The following is a 19,628-nucleotide window of genomic DNA, read 5'->3' on the forward strand; positions in this document are numbered from 1 at the left end:
CTAATGGTTTGTGGCAGTACTACAGAGGGTTTGTGTGATTGTGGTGGAAATGTCAATGTCAAATTAAATTCACTTAGTTAAAATCTCAAGGGAGTAATTTTGGTTGAAAGCATTTGGCTGGGAAAAAGTGTGAGAACCCCCTGCTTTAGAGGGTGTATCCATAGCATCATCAAAAACTAATAACAATTTTAAGATTCTGATTTGTGAACCTGTGAAAAGCAGCTAGTGTAAAGCATTCACAAATTTCTGACAAGTGCATTGTACTGCAGACAAGAGAAATTTTCAGCAAATCATCCCAGACTACTGCACTGCAGAGATTCAGTTAAAAATCTGTGATTAAGAGGTCCTCTGAAAACTGAAGCTAAAGAACATTTTTGCAGCTGAGAGCATATTTTTCTTCTTAACTACACTTGGCTTTTTGCAGTGGCAGGACACAGAAACAGCTTCTAGAATGTGTTGGCACTGGAGACAAGAGACAACTTCCTTATGAGAGGTGGGATGTAGCAGGAGTGTGGGAAAGATGGTGTTGGAATAAGATATACGTGTTAGTCTAATGAAAGCCTATTCAATAATGTATGTGTATGTGTGTGTGTCTGTCTGTCTCCTAGGACCCATTGTAAGTCTGACTATGACACTCGGCATTGCAGATCCTCCCCTGACCTTCTCACTGACGTCTCAAAACAGGTAATGAAATTTGTGTTTGTGTGTGTTGTCTTTCATAAATGTGTATGTATGTGTTTTATTTGAGATTACTTTGCCTGTATGTGTCTATAGCTCTATGGGCAGTCCCACCCTTTCCCCCATGCTGGCGACCCACAACAGCGCATAGATGGCATGAGCAGAACTCACCCTTCTCTGGGTGGGAAACGAAGCAAATCAGCGGTGGAGGTTGTGTTTGCTAATGACCCAGAGCGACCACGACCTCTGTCTCTGAAGCCTGTTCCTCTAAGCCACTCTGTCTCCCCCGAGGTCCGCTCTGCCTTCACTTCAGGAGCAGAGCATCGCAGCAGAGCGACTCAGAAAGCCAGGACGGGGAACGTAGGCCGTGCCAGGAGACGCCTCTCCCCAAGCACTCAACAGCTAGTCCTCCTGTATCCCAACAGCCCTCATCTGCAGTTCCATCCCGTGCTGCCCACCTTCCCACTCGCCACTCATGCCTACGTTGCACAGGACCATGGCTCCTCGTCGCTCGAGCACCTGCACGCTGCACCTCTGCAGTATAGCCCTCAACCGTACGGCTACTCATCCTCTCCGTCCTCTAGTTTGTCGCCCCGGAGACAGCAGAGACTCCGCCCCTCTGGACCGCGATTGGCTGGCTCAGGGCCTTATCCAGGATCGGGGCCAAGATTAGGCAGAAGGATGGACTTGAGCAGTTTGGAGGCAGGGCACTACAGTGATGACTCAACTTTTCAGACAGGGTTGCCACGGAGATCTACAAGCCAACCAAATGTGGAATTCCAGAGGCCAACACACTCTACCTCAACTGCTGCCCATGCCTCAGAATACCGTCCTTTGGGTTACTATCCTCACTTATCACGACACCAGGTTCCTGCTAGACCCACCTACCTCCCACTCAGCACCGCTCCTCTCCCAGAACGTCCCACTTCTCTTTTTGTGCTGGGCGCAGGGAGTTTCAGTGACTCAGATTCAGACCCGTTCTACCCTTACTACTGCCCTGCACTGGGCAAAGTGGTACACTCAGGGCCACTGGCACGCATGCGCTTCTCCTCTGGAAGCCTGCAGCTGGATGAGGAGGAGGGTGAGGAAGAAGAACTGGAGAACCAGAGTGATGAAGAAAAAGCTGCTCTCACAACTGTGAAGGTGATGAAGTTGTAGCCATGGGCCAATCAACCAATCAGTAGACAAGAAATGTGAATGTGGCTATGCCCCTTATCTGTGACAGCAGTTCAGTCACAGTATCAGGCATTTATTCAAGGTAGAAAATGTTCAGAGGTGTTACCAGCCTTATACAGAAGACATTTAATAGGTCATTTCAAATTGTTAACTAAAGCTTGGCTAGATGTTTGACTGATGTTTTACTATTGCCAAATGTTTGATAAGCATGAAGCTTTTTACAATAGACTTTGTACAAGAAATCCTAATTAGCAGGCCTAAGCTAACGATGATAAGGAAAAAATCTAAGAGTCAGGAAGGTGGAGTCCATCCTCTCCTGGCTGGCACCAGTAGAGATGTAGTCTGTTTTAGACAGTGGCCCTCGACTCTGGCCCTCTGGGGACCCACAAGAAAATGCAGTTTTTCTCCGCCCCACTGCTCTAATACAACTTATCTGGTGTTCACCAAACCCTCAACCCTACGCACAAGCTGTGCATTACCCAAAATACATATTCTGGTGGGTGCCCAGGACTTTAGTTTAGAAACACAGTTTAAGAGAACAGAGAAGTTGTTTAGGGAACAGAGAAGCTTGAGAGGCAATATGAGATCTATCTTAGCTGTACAAATCCACCTCGAGTGGTAGTTTACATTAATTTGGGGCTGTTAAGATGTAGCTTAGTCAGGTATTGAAATATGGATAGTAAGGCATTCTGTTTGCCATGTCAGTGAAAATGCTTAGAGGATTTTTATTTTAAGAGGTACATATTTTTTTATGTTCCTCTGTACATCCCCATATTGGAGACTAGTCTTGTCCTTAATTCTGACTTAATTCTGAGACAGTCAGATGCGTGACTGGTTGTACAATCCTGGGTAAATCTGTGAGTGGTACTGCAGCTTAAGTTTTTCAGTGGCAGTCATGAAACTGGGTTTTTAAAATGTCTGAGTTTAATATGTCCAATTAATTTATTTAAAGTCAATGAAAAACTTGTGTCTTGAATATTTGCTGTTGTACTCTTTGCTTATTATGGTTGTCAAGTCAGCATTGGTGTTTGACATTAGACCTCACAGCTGTTAGATTCTCGACATTTTGAATTTTGATTTAACCTGTACAATCATCTCTGTGGTTAACCAGAGGGACCACAGAGGCCTGTTTGACAAGCAAGCTTTTGACCAGTTTGACAACTAATAAAAAAGTGCACGAATGATTTTCTCAGTGGTAACATATGTCACTACCTTTCAATTTATATCGCATATGTGAAAACCTAAGCCAAAGACTGGCATCAGCAAAGCAATTAAGAAAATGGTTTATAATGGGACCATCAGACAAATTTTAAGATGGATTAATCCAATGCAGTTTATTAACTTATAATGCACTTTATTTTAAATACATGACTACCGCTTCATTAGAGGACTGCGTAATTACATCAGAAGTGGAACATTCTGAGTTCTTCTATAGTTCTCTATTTACTCATCATCAAAATAAGCTTAAATATGACAAAGCACCAAAATATTATTGGATTAAGAAGAGAGATTTTTTTCCCAACAAACTGAATGGTTAATGCTTGTGCACTGTGTTGTTGACGTCCTGGACTTTTGCATTGTGCGCTGCTATTTTCTGTGGTTTTTTTGTTCTCTGTTTAGCTATCTATGTACAATGACTTACATTAAAAAATAATAATCATACATTCACAAATAAGATACACAATATCATACACAAAATACACAACATCATCAAAACTATAAATATTTATTAAATTGATTACACTCAGATCACAACTTCAGCTTTCAAAAGATTTACAAAAGCTAGTTGCTTCATGCAGAGGCAATTTTACAGCTCTCTGTTCAGACTACAGCTTTAATATTTCAAACATTTTACAAACACATCCTTGTTATGTCACTTAATTGTTCAATTAGAAAAAGAATCAAGGCAAATATCCAAAGGTTCTCAAGGATTCTGGCTACATTTATCATTATTATTATTATTTAAAAAAAAAAAAAGTTAAATATACAAAAGGCCACTGCTGACACAAAAACAAACTCAACATATTTCTGAAAGATTCTTTAGTGCATTAGTGATTGTGCCTTTCCTGACAGTCTGTCTGTACCACAAAGAATGGCACATGAAAACAGCTACTCACTGACACGTCAGTCATGTATACAAACGGAAGGAACCTGTCTACATGACTGCCTAGTACTTAATGATTCGTCTGTTCATTAGCAATAAGTCAGAAAGTTTGCTTTTCATCGATTTTCGCAAACATATGACTAGTTTCTAGTCAAGCTCTATGTACTGTAGAAATTTACATTCCAGCCATCTAAAAATAACACCAAGGCAGAAACGGAAAAACCAGGCAGGGTAACAATAGAGGGCAGAGGGATCAATGAAAACTTGCCAGTATAGGTTACACTTCTATGACATTTCTTCCCTTCATGTCATCCAATGATGCATTTAAAATGTCACCTGTTTAAAATGTTATCTGAACTACAGACATGTGTGCTACAAACTCGTTGTGACGTAAACCCCCGATCACCATCGCCTGTGCCCAATTACTGTCAAAAGTAAAGACAGCCACCCCACAAGAATATTTGAGGTGTGTGTATGTTTATGGCAAAATGTTGAGAAATCACCCCACAGCAGTGTTTGCCTCACAAGTTGCATTTGTCTGAGGTCTAGTCCCTAAAATGTTACTGAAGGAAACATTTTCGTTGGTCAAAGGCACTAGGGGTTAAGAAACAAAGAAAATGATATGGAAGAACTGAAATATCATTATTTACAGCAATGGTCATCAAGGGTAAGGGTTAGTGAAAAGCTTAAACTTTAAAAGCTGCCTTTCTTTCATAACTGACTTCTGCTGCTCAACAGAGAAAATAAATGGGATATTGTGCAAATTTCTGATGAGTCATCAGGAAAAAAACCCTATAATTTATCTATAACTATAATTTAACAGTAACAATAAGAATATGATATCAAGTTTTGTTTTAGAGATGCATGTGCTCATTTGCACATGAACACACCACCTCATTTTCTCTCAGAATACATACAGCAATCTATCTCAGAAATCAGCTTAGAAATCAAGTCAACTCCATTGATCATTCCTACATAATGATTATTTACAGCTGATTGACAGTTAGCCATGTACAGCAAGTCATTTTTAGATGAGGATTCTGATTGTTGCTTCCTTATGTTATTGCTAATAAATATCGAGGTCAGAGCTTGGTGTGGACTGAGCTGAGCTTTAGGTCAACTCATGCTGGAGGATGCTACACAGGATGAGAAGATCAGATGCGTGTTTCTGCAGGCTGGTATGACTGTTCTTGGAGAAGGTAAGTGTATTCAACAGTCTGTCTGGATTCCATACCTTCCCTCCTATTTTTTCGAAGTTGTGGGGAACCTGAGAAAAAGTAAAATGAATGCAGGATATCAGCGCAATTAATCAATTTTTAACATAAACAAGGGCTTAGTGACAAGACTTCCTGGTCACAGCACATATGAATAATCTACATAAGGTCAGTTCAGTTTGATATGTGACACATAACAGTTCAATGCTCTTATATTGTATTTTAGTGAAAGGAAAAACCCCATCAGAGAAGGTTTGTCAGAGCCAGAGTGGACAGGGGAAAGATGTGTGAGTCCTAATAATACCTCTGGAATCTGGCTACAATCCGGCTGACCATTTTGTCTGTGATTCCAGGACACGCGTCTTCTGCCAGGCAGATATTCCGCTCCAATTCCTCAATGGCGCTCCGTGTGTCCGCACTGTCCCGATGCTGCACCTTCAACTGACACAGTCATGTGCATCTTTTAAAAACTACCCCAGAGCTATATCAGATACTTTTATATGATTATGAAAGTTCTACTGATATCTAACTTATCTAACTAATCAAATTCATCACAAGACAATTATATGCACTTTTAATAGGAAATTGTGGACTGCTCTCATGAAAGAATGCTGCCAGATTTTCCTGTCTCCGGTGTCATAGAGATGAAAAGCACTAGTACTGGAGGTGAATAGCGTGCTCATCACAAAAGCACACATTTGAATTAGTCCAAACACAGCAACTTCCCTGAAAACTGTACATACAGCGCAAAGGCTCAAGGAGAAGCTGAACACTACTGAAAAACCTTACTTCAGCAAACACTGGGGAGATGACTGTGGACAGATAGCCGGATTTCTTTAATAACTCCTGATCCTGTCAGAGGGAGAAAGCAAGAGAGAACTGGATCTCTATCCCTCTTCACCACTGTCCTTCTCTATTAACTATTGACGTGACACTCACAGGGTGAATAAACAAAACACAAACAGTAAACACACACCAAAAATTGAGACACCCCCCTGCCCTTTTTTTTTTTTTTTTACTGGATTATAGTTTCACAAACACAAAGCCACACACACACACACACACACACTCACCATCCCGTTGAGAACTTTCCTGTCCTCAGGTTTCTTCTTGCGCACTGTGGTGAAGCTCCACTTAGGCTGAGTGGGGCTGTTCTCTTTATTACTGGAATCACTGTGGTAAGAGAAGACAGATCCACCACATTAACAGACTAATCACATTAATGCCACATACTAGATACATTTTCAAATGGTAGTCATTGACACTATCCTCATCAGAGGATCAGTATTAATGTTGTCAGCTGTGACAGTGCAACTGCACACTCACGAGTCAGAGTCAGAACTGGACTCGTAATCACTGTGACCCTCTGCCTTCCACCTCTTAAACCTGTCAATCAACTCTGTCAGGTAGGACGTTTTCTTAGAGTTCCTTGTGATGAATTTGTGCTTCAACAGCTCCTTAGCTGTAGGCCTCTGAAAGACAAGGAGAAAGAAAGAGAGAGTTGGTAGACATCGTAAAAAAAATTCATCATCAAAGTGTCTATTCACTGTAAAACTTTGTGACCACAAGGGGGCAGTCATTACAAAACAATATATGAAATAGGGGCAATGTACAGAAGAGAAAACCAGGAGAGCTGACATGATTAACTTTAAAAAAATATATATACTTCACAGGGACAAAAACAAGTATAATGACATAACCACACCATTTGGAAGAAAATGAAGTCCTACAGTTGCTCTGACACCAAGGCACAGCTGAAGCCAGAGAGCATGTTAATCCTGTGTACTCACAAAAGCAGGGTCTTTATTGAGGCAAGAGTCCACAAAGTCCTTGAAGCTTTTGCTGAACCTTCCAGAAAGGGTGGGGGGACTGCTTTTGGGGATGAGGAACAGGACCCTCATAGGGTGCATATCAGAGTTGGGGGGTTCACCTTTCGCCAACTCTATCGCTGTTATACCCAGAGACCAAATATCCGCCTGACCAACATACATAAACAAACAGACACACTGTGAGTTAATCATTATCTTAGTTGGCGACACATTATGGTCGTTATGGAAAGTGTGCCTCACGTGTAAAAGCAATTAAAACAATAAATCTGTCCTCTACTTACCAATAAAACTTTACTAAAACCTTATTGTGGACAGCAGGCCTATTGATACAATGCTTCTTTAATGTCAGACATATGGATGAGAATTTTGTGCTTCAAAATATGCACTCAACCAACTTTGAAATTAGAGACTGGACAAGGCCCAAATGAAAGAGGCTGATGCCAAACTCACACACACACTCCCTCACAGACAAGCCCTTAATAACAGACTTGAGGGACTATGTTAATTGCAGCTTACAGAAGCAAACTGACTTCTCATTTTGGGTGCGCCTAAGAAATAGCAGTCAGCTATTATTTTTAGATCCCTCTACAAACTGCACGTGGAAACTACAAACATACACACAAATACATACATACATACATAAATACACACACACACAAATGCTCTCACACCTTTGAGTCATAGGCAGACTGTTGTATGACTTCTGGTGCCATCCAAAAGGGCGTCCCAACAAATGTCTCCCGCTTAATCTGTGTGTCTGTCAGTTGCCCGGCAACGCCAAAATCGGCCAGCTTCACCTCTCCCTGCTCTGACAACAGCACATTCGCGGCTGGCTCGTGTGGAGGCAATTAAAAAAAGAAAATCCACAAAATGACAAACACACCCAAAATTCACAGAAAAAAAAAAAGAACCACAGAGAAATATAAAGGTGTGATTCAACAGTTCCCTAACACAAAGGGACAGCTGCATATGCCTTGCCTACCTTTTATATCTCTGTGAATCTTCCTCTCTGAGTGTAAGTAGTCCAGCCCCTTGAGAATTTCTTTAAGCATAGTAGCGATCTGGATCTCATCAAAGGGTCCTGCCTTTAACTACACATACAAAACACATGAAAGAAAAGACATTTTTAGTAATGGCTTGTACAAGTGGGCCCACTCCATCCAATTTGTCTGCTGAAGAGAAGCAATAAATGATCTCACCAGGTCCAGAGCAGAACCTCCACCCAGATATTCCATGATAATCCATAGTTTAGAGCCCTGAGAGGGAGACAGAGATGCAATTACATAATTTGTATTTATAGATTAGGAGCAATAATTAAGATGGAAGTCACAAAGTACTGTGATGAGAACCAGGCTTGCCATTAAAAAAAATGTATTTCAGCGTTGTGTTCTTATCTTACATCAGCTCTATCAACAGGACTTTGATGCAGTGCACATGTTGTGACATTGGAGTTTCAGGATGCTAATATTAGCATCTGTGTGGCTGGAAACAGTGGGGGCCTATACTTCCACACCCCAGACTCTGGGCCCATACATTCTCATTTTTTCCACTTAAAGACACTAATTATTATTATCTTGAAACTCAGTTTTCACAGCAAGTGGAGTACATAAACCCGTTCTAAGTTGTTTTAAGATAAGAATATGTTGGTGAACACAAAGCACTGGTAATCTGTCCTTTAGGTGGTAATAGTAGTACAAAGAGCAGGTACAGCTGTAGTCCAGCAACAGCAGTAAGTTAAAAACAGTTGCAAATTGCAAATTTGATTCTGATCAATATTTTGATGAGACAATCTAATAAGTTCCAATCAATAAGAAGAAAATTAAACAGAATCTCTGTGTTACCTTTAGATATGAGCCAAAATATTTGGTTACATATGGACTGTCACATTGGCTCAGGACAGTTATTTCCTGCTGAATGTCTTCAATCTCATCTTCTGCCTCTTCCAAGTCAATGATTTTGATGGCCACAACACCCTGGGTGTGATTATCAATGCCTTTGAAGACCTCCCCAAATGAGCCCCTCCCAATCCGCTCCAGCTTAGTGAAAAGTTCCTCAGGATCGATACGGCTGTTCTAAACACATAAATAGGGCAGGGCACGAAATTAAAAACGGCAGCGTGATTAGTAGAGTCACACAGCAACAACAAAAACACATGCATGCCTCCAAACGCATGAACATACATGGGAGATTCACTAAATCCTGACAAAATGACAAGGGCAAGCATGCACATCCAAATAACTCCATACATACGAACACACGGAGTGAATATGTGACAAACATCCTTTAATACAAGGCATGGGAACCAAAGCAGAGAGGCAAAGAAAACTAAACTTTGTGAAGACCAGATCTGAAAGTGATGTTTTTAGAGATGTATGCAAAGATTAAAGCAATATACGTATAATATAAGGTTAATATAAGGTTAAAGCAGTATACGCTCTGCTGGTTGCAGTACCAGTCGTTACAGACGTCAGTGAGTGGATGGCAGTAAAACCCCACTTGACTGAACACTGTAATGCCCACTGATGACACACAAGCAACCTGAACAAAGTACAGCACATAAAATGTTCTATTTCCTGACACAGTGCCGGTCTCTAGCCCCTCCTCCAACACACAACAATCAAAAAGTGATCAAAACAGATTAAAATGTGTATTGCACGCTTGTATTAACTGTTAATCAATTACATGTGGTTTATGAGGATCTTAATGACCACTTACTGAAATTGATGCAATCACTACACAGGCCGAAACGAGCTAAGGTAAAGGTCATCTCTCAATCAGTACTTTAGTTCCAGCGCTATCAGATTACTATCATCCGGTACATTAAACATATTTCAAGGAATATTTCATATTACTTAAAAGCAAGTCTAATATAATTTCTTGGTATGTGTTTTTGGGAAGACAAAAAGGGGAAAAAAAAATCACGTTACAGGTTCCCACCCCAAGCACTAACAGGTTTTTAGGAAGGGCAAGACCTTACATTATACTTTTAACAGATCTCTGTATAGTTAATGACAGTGACAGTGGTATATTTGTTACTGTTACAAGTTGCTTTAACAAGGAAAGCAGCTTTGGAGGAGTGTGCAAAGACTGATGCTCTAGCTTTGACTTTTTGAGCGTGAGGGAGATTACAGTGGAAAAGAGCTACAGTGAGTCCTGATTCTTGACTTGGCACACACTGCAGTGCACTCCTCTACTGTCGTCATGCCAAAATGTACCAACAAGTCAGGCGAAAGGCACCAAAAACAGGAAGTACAAAAAACAGAGTCATACTTTTGGGGTGTGTGTGTGTGTGTGTGTGTGTGTGTGTGTGTGTGTGTGTGAGTGTGTCACACCCCACTCATAACTCTCAGACACACTCTCACTTTCTCTCCCTCTCTCATTTGAAAACTTAGCTTTCTGCCTGTTAAAAGAGAGCTTTCTGTGGGTGCTATGGGATATTAAACATAGTCTAACAACCACAACAAAGCTTAGCATGGCAGGAGTTTCGTCTAGCTTTTTCCAGCTGGCAGAGCAACAGTGAGTGTTCCTGAATAACACCGAGTTTGACATGGATTAATAATCATTAAATGAGTGCTAGAATGAGTAATCATGTTTGAGATGATTAAAAGCCATGAAAAACATTATCGGATGTGACTCATCTTTCTATTTATTCTGTCAGTATCAGGGTAGTTCCATCCGCGGACACTTTCGACGACACACCACCCAATACCCGCGGGACATTCGTAAAATGCCATGGGTTTGACTTTTTTTTTTTTCTTCCTTGCTTTGGGTTTACTGGCTTTATCTGAACTGAGTGAAACAGAGCAGTGGACATCATGCCAGCATTGTTGTTATTCACAAAATCATTCCCTCATGTCTTTAACACTCCTCCCCTGTCACGACAATGTGTTTATGGTCTCTAGTCATTCACATACACGCACAGAAGAAGAGGACTGATTGAGCAGTGCACCTTGAAGCTCTGAGAAGCAGTCTATATATAGCCCATGCCTTTTATACACCTCCAGCGAACCAGGAACTAACCCCTTATGCAAAACAAACACTAACTGTGATGTCACACCACTCCATAATCCAATCAGATCCTCCCTTCACAAGGGCAGGTGTCAGTAAATCTCAGCCCTGAAACTGAGAGAGAACTGAGTATGTCTTGGAAATGGAAGTATTATAGAAATAGCTGCCACTCAAGAACGCTGAAATAAATCTAATATTCCTTAATCTCTTCCGTTCACTCAGGGAAGTTATATTACTGTTGTTGTTCAGTGCAAACCTTTTAAATTAGTGATTAATACATTTTTGTTTTCAGAACAAACACCATACTCACTCAAATACTCAGGAAAGAAGCATTCAACAAAACACATTTACTTCTGGAATAAATATGGGTAAATAGCTTTGGGAGTATGTCTGACTTTACTTTGGGCATCAGGCCAAGAAACTAACCACTATATAGCAGTCACAGATTTACTGTCTCCCACTACAAATGTTACTAATGCTGCCCACACACACACTGATGCACAGCAGGTTTAACACCTATGGACAAGTTATCTTTATATGCCTGAGAGAGCATCTGCATTAAGAGGACCTTTGGTTACCCGACCTGAGTACAGATCTGGCTGGCAAAATATGTGACGACGTTTACGGGATGGATCAGCCAGAAAATGAAATAAGTATCTATTACTTCCTCTATTGTGTTGACTGGTGTGGTCAAGTTAGATATGGGAGGACTATGGACCCACAGAGATGATGAGATGACTCAGTTTAAGGGAAAAAGAACATTACAAGCTTAGCTGAGAGCAAAGTCCTTGTTGGATTTCCTATCATAGACATATCTCAGAGAAAAACCCGGAAAACAGGATTCTTTAACCTTCAGTTACATGGTTTCTAGTTGTTATCGCCCTGAGACTTTGATTAAGATTTGCTCATTTCTATCTAAGAATTACCTAAATACTTTCTGCCCTGTAAAAATAAGATTAGCAAGACAGGATTTGAGGGTGAGAGAGGAACAGCCCTAAACTTAAATGGCCATTAATGATTAAGAGTTCCTCTTAATGACACTAATGGTCAGAAGTCTAGTTGCAGTGGAACTAAGGCTTTTGACACAGCAACCCTGTTCTGACAGGCACCTGGGTGGATTTGTTAGGTGATTGACGCAAGAATTAAGACCATCTTTTCGCTGGGTTCAGACGCTCGTTACCGGGCGTCTAATGTGAAAAAAAGCAGTGACAAATGTGTTTTCATTTCATGAATGAAATACACCGGCACAGGTACGGGGGAACGAAATTCAAAACAAACACACAGAAGTATCTGTTTTATATGACAAGACAATATGTCAAAAATATTATAAAATGAGACGAATCCCCTGACAGCTGTTCCAGCATTCAATATGGAATATTACCGTCTCACCAGCGCACTGAACACACGAAGTGTTAGGTGGTGAACCACCACTTTTGATGAGAAACCAACGACTTTTCGACCAAATCTCGCTTTTACAATCCCAAAATAAACAAAAATAATCCGCAAAACAGTTTTCGCGACAACTGACTTGATACAGTGTATAAATCGAAAATTATATGGTGTTTGAGTCTCCTCTATTTGTAAGAACGTTCAACATATTACAAATTGAACATTTGGAACTCGTTTCTTTTGAGGTATTTTGTTAACATTAAGTGGCTCTTTTTTTTTTTTCATCAACAGTCACTAGACATGCAATAGCAAGTTTAGGGTTTAGGCTACTCATTTCACCTTAGCATACCTTCACAGGTGTAAACTACTTCACACAACTAGGCTACTTGTGAAATTAGTGCTCAGTGTAGCCTGTAATACAACAGTGTCAAGTTTACGATAATACTTCACAAACAGTTTTTAAACAGAATAGCTCCACAGCACCCGACTACTCAAACTCGGTTGCTTAAAGCTGTCATATGCTGAGGAGAGGAGCCATTGGAAGTCCTCTTTACCTGCATGCCAGGGACCCGTCCTGGAGCTGGGTACAGAGCCATCTTCGTTGTCGACATAAGTTTTTAGAAAAACGAACTTAGTCACACTCTACTTTTTCCAAACACGAAGCGACGGCAGATGTCCTCTACTGAGAAATCAATGGAAAAAGTTGTCCATAAATAATAGAGACTTCTTAAAGTCCACAACAGTTTCTTTACCGAACGCTACAGTTCCTTTCTGAACTGGAAACTTCGATCAAGTAGCATACTCAAGAAATGATAAAACAAGGTTCTGATTCTGCTCAGGCAACCGAACTTCTCCTTCGTAGTCTTTAACGACGTGATTAATAGTCGATCATGAACGCCTATTTATCCGCCCTTTGTTTTGCATTGGCTGTAGGGGTGCAGCTCTAGTTGCAGTTTTCCAGACTCTACCGTCCAAACCACACTCCAGGAACAAGACGTGAACGCCATGTTTAGCGAATGGCTGCGCTGACAGGTTGGGTGGAGTCGTGAGCCATTCAACTCCTTGAGTGCACGCGCGCACACTTAAAATAGCTTATAAAGAATACTCGTATTGAAAATGTCTATTCCAAAAAGTCTTAACTTGAAGTCAGACTTCCGTTTCTGCTCTGAGACATGTAACTCATGGGACTTCACAAAAAAAAAGTTTTGAAATGAACACGATTATAAATGACACTGATGTTGTGATAAAGCAGGATGCTTTAGTTACCCAGTCACTATGATAAAGGTAAACTATTTGTGACACGAAACTTTTACGTGTACAATATGTACACTCACCATTCATCAGTAACACGGTGCATTAAACTATTGAATAAAGTGGATAAAACATCTACAATAAAACACTCTGATGCATATGTTTAGGTTAATTGGTATTGGTATAATTGGCATTCAGTGGTATTCTGAAAGGCTGGTTCAGTTTTAAACCTATTAAAGGTTTGACACGTATCTACGAAATTAAGACAAGAAATGGCAAGGCCATTTCGGTTAGCAAATGTTGCCCCCTACCGTACAGATGGCGATATCGCGAGATACACGCGGTAGCTGTACCGTTCAAAAATAACGTGGAGCAAACACACGGACACACATAAGGTTTCTTAAAATATTTTAGTCACAGAAGAATGTACAAAAATGATCAAAGTAATAAATCATGAATGACAGCAGAGGGTACAATAACTGTACGCCATAATGTAGTGCAGCATATGACATAATTAAAATGAGCAATAAGAACTAGTAGGGTAGCCATCACAATCAACATATGTACAATAAAAATGTAAACAAAATCACATTTGCAAAAACAGAGACCTGTTTGATCCTTCTATATGAATAAAATTATTCTGTGTGTCAGAATACATGTTAGTCTGCGATCCCTCTGTGTATTTGCATATGTGTGAGTGCGTATGAATGTGTATGACTTTTGTTCAGCGAGGACAGAGCAGTAAAAATCAAATATCTCCAATTTTATCAAAACATCATTAAATATCAATTAATGAGATTGGTTATATGAACTCTTTGATCACACAGCCCTATACATTTCCAGTGAAACATCAGTACAATATCAAAGCTGGTTATAATGTAGATTGTGCAGTATCAGTACATGAAGAAAAAAAGCCATTACAGATCATTAGCTACTTTTGTAAAACACAGGGATTTCACAAAGCTGAAATTACAATCATACACCATAATACATCTTAATACAGCGCTGGGCCCTCCAAGCTTGATTCTAATCAACAAGACCAGTCTGCAGTAAAGGCTAGCATTAAAGTGGAAAGAAAAGCTAGGAGATAGTGTCATAGATTAGTAATAAATTATAATAGCATGTTATTAGCAAAATTTCTTGTCAGAGAATGTTGGAATTAAGCACAGTTGACTCTACCATCCTCATTGCAGATGCTCATTACAGATTAACAGCTACAGTATATCATGTTTATTTGATTCATTCTTCAACAGGTTAAGTAAACATTACCGTAAACAAACTGGCAATTAGTCACTTAGATTTGTTTGTCTGCTACCACTGGTATGATGCCTTGTTCTCAATAAATAACCTCCCATCTGTTGATTATCCATATAGATATCATAAACAAGTCATGGTGGTCAAGTAAAGATGAAGGCAAAGATAGAAAGCTCTTCAATATTGAAAGAGGTGTATATATATATATATATATATATATATATATATATCTACAGAGAGAGAGAGAGAGAGAGATGTGCACTTCCAAAGACTGAGATATTATTGTATGGGGTACTGTTATTTTCCCTCTCCTTCTTTTGCTCATCCATGAAACCAGTATCTCAGTCTTTTTAAGTCTCTCTAGACCTATGAAAATACCCAGTCTTCTTCTCTCTTCATTGCACCATTACTACTAATTTTGTGTCAACAGGAGCTCCCTGGTAAGCCAGCTGATGAACACAGGCTCTTTCAGACTGTACAGTTCAGTTAAACTCCATTAATTCTCAAATGACCCATAAACAACTCTAACTGAGGAGGGTTCCACTGTTTGTCATTTTTAACTGTGGTATTTTCTTTTTAACTGGGTGCAGATAGGTTCCCACAAGCTGAGTTAGTAGGTGGTGTTGGCAAGGGAATGAAAGAAAAAATAGTGGTGCTAATCTCTGCATTGCCATTACCTATTCCTCTTTAGGTAGATAAGTGTAATGAGGAAATGTGAGGTGAAAAGATGTGAATGTGAAAAGGAGAAAAAGAAAGATGCATGTCATATGTACCAGGGTAATGTTTTGAATGCCTCTACTTTGATTTTTTTCCCCCCAAAGTTCTCATAGTTTTCCCCTCTCTCCAATATTCCATCTCACCCCTTTCATGGCATTCATCCATCTTCCTCCTCCACTGCTCTATGGGTGAACCTGCAGTGGTTCACTGATCCTCATACAGGCCCAGTGCAGAGCTCTATAAAGGCTAATCAGCACCAGCAGAATGAAAAAGACCCAGGATGCATAGATTCCTCTATATTTCAGAGCCTTCGAATATGTACCAGCCTACACACACAGCGAGAGAGAGAGAGAAATGGGGGAGAAAGAAGTGATGAAGACACACTCAAGTACTTTTAATGAATATTTAATTTTTCAGGAAATATTTTCTCCAGATTAAAGCAACTGAATTATTAAGTGTCCAATCTTAAATGTCCACTTACTATGAGGCCGGCAGTTGCTATGGTGAAGATCAAACACAACAAGAAACAAAGCAGGCTCCGTCTCCTGGGGTACCTTTGACCAATGGATGAGCTGTAAAGAAATTTTCGAAAATGATTTGAGTTTATGTCTGAAGAGAGAGACTGACAGATGCACAGACAGATGTCGCTATGTAAACTCACACTTTTCTGCAGTGGGGACAGCGAGCCAATGTCCGGTCTGTAAACTCTGTCCACTGTGATATAAACAAACGGTTTATTACCATATTATTATATGGCAACAACAACAGAGGAGATGAAAGTGATGATGAATGCTGGTTATAAATGATGAAATAAAAAAATAAACCTCCTACCAAGAAGGTGTTACCACAGTGTCCACAGGACACTCTGGCTCCGACGGGCCGGGGGTCTGGACTGCCCACACCTGCATGGACTGGCCCCAAATTAATAATCCGCTTGCTGAAATGCACACACAAACACACAGTGTACACATGTTATTCATGTACTTGGGAAGTTTGGTCTGAAGTTTAGACTGAAACCTCCCACATTTAATCACTAGCCAGGATTCATTCACCTACAAGGCTGTTTACACTGTGTAAAACTGATTAGTGCACCAAACACTGGGGGGAGAAATGACTGAAAATGTAGTCAGTTTTGTACTTGTAAAATGATCTAGATCTAGACCTTTTTCATATTTCTGTTGTGACCAGAGTGTGTTGAATCTGTTTGCATAACATGTCCTCATAAGTAAAGGCTCTTGGAACGAGAGTGCAGATAACCCTAGAAGCCCTACTGTAACCTCTGTTTTGAACTACAATATTAGATACTGGGGCATGAGTATAAAGTAGTATCTGGCTGGAAAAAATGTTACCAAAGTTGGGTTAGAAAAACAGTAATATAATCATTCAAATGTTTATGGATTAAAAAGCACATAAACTTTACATTCACTTTTAGTGGGCCATCCTTCCTTTCCTCTGACATCATTTTCTCAAAAAACACATTAACTCATTCTGCTCTTTTAACCCATATTCATAAATGTCTTGTGACGACACTAGGGTTCAAACTGTTTTTGTGTGGAGTTGCCCTCCAGGACAGGTCAGTGTGAGTGTTTTATTGATGTCAACATATTCAGCAGCTTGAACTAAAAGGCAAAAGCCCTATTTTCAGTGTTTAAGAATTAAACTATGACTAAATATAACAGAATCTTGCAGAATGAGCAATAATATACCCAAAAAAACCCCCAAAAAACTCTCTCTTACCAATAAGGTCGAGGACAGGCAATCCTTTGTGAGGTGACTTTGCAGATCAGCAAACAGTTACATGGACAGCGCACATACTTTTTACCTGCGGGAGCATTCTTTATGGGCTGGAGAGAGTGAGAGACAGAGTGAATCAGAGAGATCTGCCTATGACGATACAGCTCTGAAAGCCTGACAAACTGACAGTGAAACAAGATCACTTGACCAAATCTCAGGGTATGTTTGTTTTATTACTAATAGCAACTAGCTGTAGATTGTGCATTTATATATGACTGCACTCACTGTTGCCTCATTGCAGACACCACATTTGACAACATGTTGGTGCATCTTGCCCTCTACACTAATGAGAGACTGGCACACTCTGCAGCTGATGACGGGAGCATTGCCGCTCTCAGGAGAGCCCAGTGGGGAATAAGGTGGGGGAGCTTCATCTAGGAGAGCAGAGGACTGAGGAGGGCTGGGAAACTGCGGGAAACCTGAAAGAAAGTATGAGTGGGAGCGAGAGAGAGACAGAGAGTGAGAGAGAGAGAGACTGATTTTCACGTCGGGCACAGTCTGATAAAAGTCTGATAACAAAAGTAGGAGGAGTGAGAACCGGACACACGACTTCGGTCTACGGTGTGGCCGTTTCTGAAAATGTATGTAAGAAAGCCCTTTCTAAGTGAAAACAACCGAGGAATAAACATGTAGCCTGCAACTACAGTTGGTTACGCACTCAGGAAATAGAATGACTAATCAGTGTAAAAGCAAACAGTAACGAAATTTGACGAACCAGATTTCTTTGGGGAAAACAGCTTGCGGGAGTTCTGTTTGCTTACGTAGATGGCAGAAACAAATTTGAAATCCTGCTAGCTAATTTTCTCCCCAGCCTACCAGGGCTTATTCCGCAGACATTAGCTGTAACCTAATAACAAACTATTAGTTTATCAGAACTTAACCACATAATACGAAAACTGCGCTGAATATCTATGAACTGAAACTGGGGCAGGTGTTGCACTCACTCTGGGGTTTATTCGGAAAGGCGTAGGGCGCCTCTCCAGGTGACATCCCAGTTATTCCATCGCGATTATCAGACAGCAACGGGGACCTCTCACCGTCCGCCATACCGTTGACACGGTCGTAGGTAGCGACAGATTAACGATGAGACCGCGGTTGCTAACGATGAGAGACCTAGAAACGTGACGATGCGAGTAGCAAAAACTGTCCAGGAAGCATCACAAAATCACATGACTCTTGACACCAGGAAGTGGACGATCAAAATATCAACATTGTCATGTGACTGCTCTGTTGGCCAATGAGCAATATCTTTGATTTCGGCGCCACTGTACTGCATGTAAGATTGCAAATTTGTGGCATTAGTGAAGAAGCAACGACTCATAACCATAACACTACCATATAATATGAATTTATGTAGAGCCCAGTATCACCATGAATAATGAATAGTCTCAAAGGGCTTTGCATGTCTATAACAAAGTCAAATTAAATTATTTTATGCATAAGTTTGTCTGGTCTTTGTCTGGTTTTAAAGGTGTGTGTGTGTGTGTGTATATATATATATAAATATAAGATAGTGTTATGGTTATGAGAGAGAGAGACAGGGAGAGAGGGAGAAATCCATATAGATGGATATAGGTATAGATATATATTTCATTCAGCCTTGTCCAATGATGGTACATGTACTGTACAAGTCATTTTAACAGATATGGCAATGACGAAGTTTTCAAACCTCAGAAAATAAGGTGCGTGACAACCATGAAAAGATGTAGTTCTTTACTTCAAATGATTCTGAGCAGCATTTTGACACACAGTTTCACACATAAAATACAATAAATATCAATGTAAACATCATCATCATCATCATTAAACATGATTATTCTCCGTTATAGGCAAATCCTTCCAGCTGTCAACAAACAGCAAACAGTAACATCATTACAAAAAAGAATGAGTCAGTTAAATGAAATGAGGCCAGTAACCCGACGAAGCTGCAACACTTCTCAAAAACACTCAAAAAAATGAATATGTTATAAAATACATATTTATGTACAGTCAAGATAAACAGAACAACAAAGTATTATGTACACCAACAAAAATCCACATGAACTGAGACTATTTGTGGAATGATACATGTACGATAAATACATAAAAAAATAAAATAAAATCCTTCGTTGAGGCATATGCCCTCATTCAAACAAAAACAAGATCGTGTCAGCACTGCCACCCAAATGGGTATAAATGTATATAAGTTTCTTAGTTTTAAGCTGCATTTATCTT

The 19,628-nt window shown here is 40.1% G+C and overlaps 3 protein-coding genes across 3 annotated transcripts in view; 1 reads left to right on the forward strand and 2 right to left on the reverse strand.

Annotated features, from left to right (window-relative positions):
- The window catches only part of LOC115813347 (FERM domain-containing protein 7), a 6,510-nt gene extending 4,674 nt beyond the window's left edge, over window positions 1-1,836 (forward strand). Inside the window, exons 10-12 of the mRNA XM_030775988.1 lie at window positions 425-493; window positions 609-684; window positions 775-1,836. Coding sequence (XP_030631848.1) covers window positions 425-493; window positions 609-684; window positions 775-1,836 — 1,207 coding nt within the window. The remainder of the gene's footprint in view (window positions 1-424; window positions 494-608; window positions 685-774) is intronic.
- Window positions 1,837-4,905: 3,069 nt separating this feature from the next.
- LOC115813356 (serine/threonine-protein kinase 26-like) lies at window positions 4,906-13,029 on the reverse strand. Its single transcript, XM_030775998.1, has 11 exons — window positions 12,953-13,029; window positions 8,843-9,073; window positions 8,201-8,257; window positions 7,984-8,092; window positions 7,673-7,830; window positions 6,963-7,148; window positions 6,499-6,644; window positions 6,246-6,345; window positions 5,962-6,024; window positions 5,477-5,613; window positions 4,906-5,225 (listed from the first exon to the last, which is right to left on the reverse strand). The coding sequence occupies exons 1-11, from the start codon at window positions 13,007-13,009 to the stop codon at window positions 5,201-5,203; spliced, it is 1,269 nt and encodes a 422-aa protein (XP_030631858.1). The 5' UTR covers window positions 13,010-13,029; the 3' UTR covers window positions 4,906-5,200.
- Window positions 13,030-15,787: 2,758 nt separating this feature from the next.
- On the reverse strand, window positions 15,788-18,461 carry pip4p1b (phosphatidylinositol-4,5-bisphosphate 4-phosphatase 1b). Its single transcript, XM_030776019.1, has 7 exons — window positions 18,359-18,461; window positions 17,640-17,833; window positions 17,358-17,464; window positions 16,452-16,557; window positions 16,282-16,334; window positions 16,102-16,192; window positions 15,788-15,946 (listed from the first exon to the last, which is right to left on the reverse strand). The coding sequence occupies exons 1-7, from the start codon at window positions 18,459-18,461 to the stop codon at window positions 15,803-15,805; spliced, it is 798 nt and encodes a 265-aa protein (XP_030631879.1). The 3' UTR covers window positions 15,788-15,802.
- Between the last annotated feature and the right edge of the window lie 1,167 nt (window positions 18,462-19,628).

This window comes from Chanos chanos, chromosome 5, assembly GCF_902362185.1.
Source record: "Chanos chanos chromosome 5, fChaCha1.1, whole genome shotgun sequence".
Classification (NCBI taxonomy): domain Eukaryota; kingdom Metazoa; phylum Chordata; class Actinopteri; order Gonorynchiformes; family Chanidae; genus Chanos; species Chanos chanos.